This window comes from Brassica napus, chromosome C9, assembly GCF_020379485.1.
Source record: "Brassica napus cultivar Da-Ae chromosome C9, Da-Ae, whole genome shotgun sequence".
NCBI classification, from domain to species: Eukaryota; Viridiplantae; Streptophyta; class Magnoliopsida; order Brassicales; family Brassicaceae; genus Brassica; species Brassica napus.
Window position 1 is genome coordinate 42863760 of NC_063452.1, and position 6858 is coordinate 42870617.

A 6858-nucleotide genomic window follows, 5' to 3' on the forward strand; every position below is an offset into this window, starting at 1 on the left:
CTTTGTTCGATTTCTAGAAAAGTCATAAACCATCGACCATCGTACCCGAGCCATCTAAAATTCGATAGAAACAAACTAAACCGGTCCGACTATCTTCTCGTTGGTCGGACGGTTTTATGCAGAAAGAAAACCATTATTTAATTAATTATTTTCTTTTCCCCTTGTTTCCTTCTTCTGTTCGGACACATTATTTATTGGTTTTGTATCATCCACGGCGGCGTCCAAACCCTAAACCCCAGATTCAGCCTCCATCAATCTCCAATGGAGTCTGAAGCTCCAGCTTTCGTATACGACGCTCTTCCTCCACTTAGCCTCTCAGATTGGAATCAGTCTCCAGCTACGCACGACGAATCTCACAACTATTCTGTTTACCGCAACGAGATCTCTGATCTAACCGAAAACACAACGCCGGTGGAATCAGACACGGTTGATTTCTTCTCACTGGACGTCGACGCCGGGGAGAATGAGAACGGCGAAGAATTTGTTACGCCGGTTGTGGCCTCGAAGAAGAGCAGAAAGAGGAGGAAAGACAAAGAAGCTGAAGAGCCCAGATTAGAGACTAACTGGTTTAACGAGAACAGCTGTTCCAAGATCCCAATGCTTCAACTGCATAAAGGTAATAATGTAGAAAAAAAAAGAGAGAAACAAATCCTTTTTTTTTTTTTTTTGTTGAAGCATTGATTCTCTATCGGTGTTGAAAGCTTCTCTCTTTGGATGGATGTTGCTGTTGCAGAGATAGTTGATTTCAGCGAGTTTCTCTTACCAACTCTAGATGAGAAAGCGCAGCGTGATGCAGCAATGGATAGTGTTAGAAGCGTTATTCAATATATCTGGCCTGATTGCAAGGTACCATTTAGTCCTATGAAAAGCTTTAAGCTTTCTCACTGATTAGAGGTTAATTCAAAAGTGTAATCTCTCTGTTCCAGGTAGAAGTTTTTGGATCATACAAGACAGGGCTTTATCTTCCAACAAGTGATATCGATGTAAGTGTTCATCTTTTTTTTTGGTGGATTCTCTGATAACTCTTATTTTATCCTAACAGTGAATCTTTTTTTTTTTTTTTTTTACTTTTGGCTGTATATAAAGGTGGTCATTTTGGAGTCGGGTATCACAAATCCTCAACTAGGTCTGAAAGCACTCTCCAGAGCATTGTCACAAAGGGGGATTGCAAAGAATATTCTGGTATTTCTTTTTTTGACTTTCTATTATAACATGTCAGCATCTCTGAGAGACTGTGTCTCATAGTTAGATCTCTGATTTGTGCAGGTGATTGCTAAGGCTCGTGTACCAATTATCAAGTTCGTCGAAAAGAAAAGCAGTATTTCATTTGATCTAAGGTTCAGCACATATATACAAACCCACATACGACCCTTTGAATGGACTATTATGTGAATTTAGTTTAGTATGAGTTATTAAATTTGGCACTGACTGACTTTACAGTTTTGATATGGAGAATGGACCAAAGGCAGCTGAGTTTATACAGGTTTGTGATTTCAGCTGAATAATACTTCTCTACCAGCTTATCATGTCTCTCGATTATGTGTGAAGATCTCACGTTAAATCTTATGACTTATTTTTCAGGATGCTGTAGTCAAGTTGCCTCCTTTACGACCATTGTGTCTAATTCTGAAAGTATTTCTACAGCAGAGAGAACTCAATGAGGTCTGGAAATAGTTTACTTTTACACCATCCTTTTTCCCAGTCCCAAACATTCAATAATTTTCTTTTAATGTTTTTGGGCAGGTGTACAGTGGTGGAATTGGTTCATATGCTCTTCTAGCAATGCTCATCGCTTTTCTCAAGGTAACATTGGTGACTTGAGTTTCACATTCCTAGATCTTTCACTCCCCGTCCGAACAAAAGAGAAAAAAAATCTCTAAACTGGACTTTCTTTGTACCTTTGTTTATTTTATGAAACAGTACCTCAAAGATGGTCGAAGCCCACCAGAGCATAACTTGGGAGTTCTCTTGGTATGTTCTTGTCATTGCGACTCGAAGCTTCTGATTGTATTGGCTAATAAGTAATATCTTTCTTTCTTCTTTTTCCTTATTATTGTAGGTTAAGTTCTTCGACTTTTATGGGCGAAAATTAAACACCGCAGATGTGGGTGTATCTTGCAAGAAGGGAGGTTCTTTCTTTTCAAAGTCCAACAAAGGGTAAACTCACTAAACCCACATTGTTTACTTGGTTCTCATCTTTATTGGCTATCTCAAACTCCCTGAGACATCAGCGACCTGTACCTTTTGCGTCTTTTGGCGAATTTACCTCTCTCTTCTTCTTTTTTGTCTCTCCAGTTTCCTGAACCCAGCCCGGCCAGGGCTCATCTCTATCGAGGATCCACAGGTTAGCTTTCGAGCTTTGGTTTTGTATGAACACAAGCAGCCTTAGAATTTAGCAGACAAACAGTATTAACTTGGTTCTTATGTGGGTAACCAGACACCAGAGAATGACATTGGCAAGAGCTCATTCAACTACTTTCAGGTTCTCTTCATTTCTCTAATTTATTAGAGAAGTATACTACTTTCAACAAGGTGGATATATGCTTTTATTAAAGCCGAGTTCTTTCTTACAGATTCGATCAGCATTTTCAATGGCCTTGTCTACTTTAACAAACACGAAAGCTATTCTAGCATTAGGACCGAACCGAAGCATTCTCGGCACAATAATCAGACCAGACCGGATTCTGTTAGAGCGCAAAGGTGGGAAAAACGGGGACGTCACTTTCAACAGCTTGCTTCCCGGAGCTGGAGAGCCATTGCCAATGTCGGCTAACGGCAAAAGCAATGGTGGGCTTTTCTGCAACTGGCAACTCGAAGAAGACGAGGAAGGCTCGTTTCCAAGAGGGGATGCTGCGAACGGAGACAATACTCCTGTGCTAGTTGACACTCCTGGTAAGGTTACTACGAAAGAGTCTTCCCGGAAGAAGAAGAGTAAGAGCAAGAAGAAGAAGATGGTGGATGATGATGATGGTGAAGAAGAAGAACCGAGTTCGAAGAAAAGAAGACGGAAGAATAAGTTTTGAAGCATGGAACGGCCGGCCATGCTGAAATCAACTGGAGGTTAGTAACCAGAGGAGGCCTTAGTCTTTAAGTGTAAATTATAATTTGGTAAAAACAGATATAATGCTGTTGTAACAAATTAAAAATTTACCACCAGTTTTGACTAGTTTCTAAATTTACGTAATGTTATTGAACATTGAAAGAGCTAAATTTAAACGCTCTATATCCGACTCTTTGAGCGCTTGCTTAATTCTCTTGGATCTTGAAAAGTGCAATGAGCTCTTTACATGTGTTTGCACACTACTAGCAACACCCTTTATACTCTTCACAGCCTAGACAACAGCCTCTCCGTCCATGCTTAGTTTACTCTGCTTCTACCAACATTGGAATTCAACTCTACAGATTCCTTATACAAAGGTCTTCAATATTCTTCTGCCTCCTCATCAGCTCGAGAAGATCCGTGATGTCCCATCACATAGCTCAAACTCCTCCAGATTTAAACTCCCAGTCGCTAACCTACCTCCTTCAACTTCTCCAGTCAGTATTCCAGCTTCTCTTACTTCAGTTTCACATTTCTAGTGGTACACATCCTGCAGAACAATATTTCTGCCATTTTCATGAAATGAACTTTCAATATCTGTTTCTCCAATATTTAGCAAAAAAAAAATATCTGTTTCTCTGCAATGTCCCTAAAAGTGGTTTCCAACCGCTCTTTGCTTATGAAAGCAATAGGCATGGACGGTCGGATTCATATTAGCTTTTTTCGGGTTTTCACGTGCAACTTCCTAAACTTTATTCGGATTTTATATATGTATGCATCCTGTTTCTTTAATAATACTTGGGGGTATAGGTAGAATAGATCTTATAACTCACAAAAAGTGTGCCGTATATTAGAGAATCCGCCATTTCATTTGGTGGTTGTTTAACCACGGTGGCGTTGCTACTAGTGGGCCTTCTTCTACGATGATATTTAGAAATGGGCTTTATCAATTACAGCCCAATCCGCATTGCTTTTAGGATTCTTAACGCTTCATGACGCCTTCGATCTAGGGTTGGGTCGAGATAACTCACCGGCGATTTCGCGAGATGGGAAGAGACCGCGACGATTCTCCGCCGGAGAAAGCGAAAGGCGACGTCGAGGATAAAGACTACAGAAGAAAATCATCCCGGAGACGTATCGAAAAAAAGTCCGTCGAAGAAGAAGAAGATGTGAATCGCCGTGAGTCGAGGAGGAAATCAAAAGACGGCAGAGACTCCGATTCTGGTTCGGGATTGGAAAGCGGTAGCGACTCCGAATCGGAGAAGGAAGAGAGACGTAGAAGTAGAAAGTCGAGAGGGAAAAAGAAATCAGATCGGAGATCTCGTAGTAGACGAAGCAGGAGACGCTACGATGATTCCAGTAGTAGCTCGGAATCAGAATCTGAGTCGGAGTATTCGTCTGATTATTCTGATTCTGAGAGTGAGAGTGAGAGTGAGGATGAGCGGAGGAGAAGGAAGAGAAGGGAGAGGGAGGAGAGAGATAGGAAGAGAAGGAGGAGAGAGAAAGAGAAGAAGAAGAGAAGGAAGGAGAAAGGAGTTGATGGAGATAGCAAGAAGAAGAAGAAGAAGCGGAAGAAAGAGAAGAAGTCTGAGAAGGCCAAGAAAGGAGCTGTCACTGAATCTTGGGGGAAGTATGGAGTCATCAGAGAGACTGATATGTGGTAAAGCTTCTCTCTTTCCCTTTGGAAAATCTTGAATTATTACATTAGCAAGATAGATGGATAGATTAGTTCGGAATCTGATATTCAAGAATGTGATTTTAGTTCTACATATGTTGATTCTTATGTAAAGACTTGTAAACTTGTGTTTGCTGTTTTTGAAATACAATTAGTTATTCAAGTTGCTGACTTGTTTAGGCAGTTCATACCATCCATACATAGTGTTTTGATCTAAGAGCGAAAGGAAAGCAGACACGGCAAATGCAGCAGACATCTAGGCAAATACTTCCATGTTACGGCACATACTAAGACATATTCTAGAAATGACCGACGGACTAGCAGCAATACATTACTCATAGATAGAAGATACTCGTGGATAGTTATTGAGTCTTTTTGAAGATTAACATACTTGTATTTGCTTTCCTGAAATAGAAATTAGATATTCAAGTTGTTAATGACTCATATATGTAGGAATAAACGACCAGAGTTCACAGCATGGCTGCTTGAAGTAAAAGAGGTAGCTCTATCTACTCTGTAACCTTATATTTTGCTTTGGACTTCAAAGCGAATAATGTAAATTTAGCTATTTTGTGGATTGATTTTGGTTGTCTGCTTGGTCCAATAGGTCAACTTGGAAAGCTTGCCACCATGGGAAGAGAAGAAAATGTTTAAAGAGTATGTATCTCCTGAGTTTATGTTCCTATGAAGTTCTTCTTTTGGTTTCTGATAAATATAACGATGTGCAATTGATTGATTCTTTCACAGTTTCATGGAGGATCACAATACTGGTACATTTACCTCCAAGAAGTAAGCTTCTTTTGGTTGTGGTTTGATGAATGTTGTTGAGTAGTTGTTAAGATTAGTTGTTCATTTCGTATCTATTTGAAACTTTGCAGATACTATGACATTGATGGTTACTATAGACGTAAGTTGGAGAAAGAGATGAAGAAGGGTTTGAAGAAAGCTGGGAAGAGTGAACGGACTGTGTTCAATGACGAGGAGCAACGCCGGTACACCAAAGATTCCCACTTTACATCAGCAGACATAGAAATGCTGTGGATGGGTTGCCTTAAAAGGCATGTTTGTGTTCTTGTTTTCAGGCTAGAGATGCAGGAAGCACGGGAGAAGCAGAAGGAAGAAGAAGTTTTAGCTCTAAAGCGATCAATGGAAGGCGGAATGGTCAGTTTCTTCTTTGAGATCTTTGCGGTTTCCTTTGCTATTAATCTGGTCACTAGCACAATCTTACGTTGATTTTATAATCCAATCGCAGGCGCAAGCTATGAAGGAACAAGCTCGGCTAAAGGAAGAAATGGTCTATTTATACAAGATTGGGGACATGGAGGTTTGATACAAAGACACTATTTTTCTCTTCAACGTCAGTTACATGTTTTGAATTTCTTGTTATTGTAACGTTTTTTTGGATCCGTCTTAATACACGCAGGGTGCAGCTGCTATTCAGAGAAGGTTGGATCCAGATGTTCCTATGTAATGTGGAGGTTTTGGTTTAAGCTACTACAAGATCTAGTTCTTGTTCCTAAACTGTGTTCTAAGTATCGAACTTTTGTAACACTACGATAAGGAAAAACAAAACAATATTTTCATCTAGTGGAGCCATAAAGCATGATATTGCTTTTTGGTTTTTGAAATTATTATGAGAATATTACGTTCTAGGGCACTTAGAGTTTATAACTACAGCTTAAATCACTTGTTGCTACTAACACTTTTCTTGGGGTCAAATTTGCTACTACCACACTTTTGATGTATTTCTCCGGTAAAACTTCTAGCAAAATTTCTCTTTTACTTTCTTATCCAGAGTTTCTAATTGGGAAATTTGTCCTTATATACACAAAAAATTCAAAATACACTACCTAGCTAAAAATACTCTTTCTGTCCTACTTTTTTTTTCTATCTTTCTCTAACTCTCTAAAAATCTAATTTTATTTTTTTTGGTTATTTGACAAATAAGTCATTTCTAATTCGGTTCTAAAAGCAACAAACCAAAAGAAAATTATTATTTTCTTCTCATACATTATTATCATTCAATAGTAGATGGTAAGGTCCGTTTGACTACTGTTTTTTTATTTGGTTATTTGGCAAATAAGTCATTTCTAATTTGGTTCTAACCGAAGCAACAAACCAAAAGAAAATTATTATTTTCTTC

At 39.0% G+C, this 6858-nt stretch overlaps 2 protein-coding genes across 2 annotated transcripts; both read left to right on the top strand.

The window, feature by feature from the left end:
* Nucleotides 1-156: 156 nt before the first annotated feature.
* LOC106417366 (terminal nucleotidyltransferase 4B) lies at nucleotides 157-3250 on the top strand. The gene is made up of 13 exons (XM_048767125.1): nucleotides 157-616; nucleotides 734-846; nucleotides 927-983; nucleotides 1087-1182; nucleotides 1267-1337; nucleotides 1441-1483; nucleotides 1582-1662; nucleotides 1744-1803; nucleotides 1921-1971; nucleotides 2060-2157; nucleotides 2296-2344; nucleotides 2438-2482; nucleotides 2574-3250. The coding sequence occupies exons 1-13, from the start codon at nucleotides 262-264 to the stop codon at nucleotides 3021-3023; spliced, it is 1569 nt and encodes a 522-aa protein (XP_048623082.1). The 5' UTR covers nucleotides 157-261; the 3' UTR covers nucleotides 3024-3250.
* Nucleotides 3251-3846: 596 nt separating this feature from the next.
* LOC106418720 (vicilin-like seed storage protein At2g18540) lies at nucleotides 3847-6346 on the top strand. Its single transcript, XM_013859477.3, has 8 exons — nucleotides 3847-4700; nucleotides 5169-5214; nucleotides 5323-5372; nucleotides 5463-5504; nucleotides 5594-5707; nucleotides 5798-5876; nucleotides 5968-6039; nucleotides 6139-6346. The coding sequence occupies exons 1-8, from the start codon at nucleotides 4087-4089 to the stop codon at nucleotides 6184-6186; spliced, it is 1065 nt and encodes a 354-aa protein (XP_013714931.1). The 5' UTR covers nucleotides 3847-4086; the 3' UTR covers nucleotides 6187-6346.
* Nucleotides 6347-6858: the final 512 nt, after the last annotated feature.

Bases quoted from the DNA above. Each gene is read 5' to 3' on its own strand.
- LOC106417366 (XM_048767125.1), top strand. From the start codon at position 262: ATGGAGTCTGAAGCTCCAGCTTTCGTATACGACGCTCTTCCTCCACTT. The intron at 1,183-1,266 runs GTATTTCTTTTT...TGATTTGTGCAG, and splicing joins GGATTGCAAAGAATATTCTG to GTGATTGCTAAGGCTCGTGT. The intron at 2,158-2,295 runs GTAAACTCACTA...TTGTCTCTCCAG, and splicing joins TTTTCAAAGTCCAACAAAGG to TTTCCTGAACCCAGCCCGGC.
- LOC106418720 (XM_013859477.3), top strand. From the start codon at position 4,087: ATGGGAAGAGACCGCGACGATTCTCCGCCGGAGAAAGCGAAAGGCGAC. The intron at 5,215-5,322 runs GTAGCTCTATCT...TTGGTCCAATAG, and splicing joins GGCTGCTTGAAGTAAAAGAG to GTCAACTTGGAAAGCTTGCC. The intron at 5,877-5,967 runs GTCAGTTTCTTC...ATCCAATCGCAG, and splicing joins GATCAATGGAAGGCGGAATG to GCGCAAGCTATGAAGGAACA.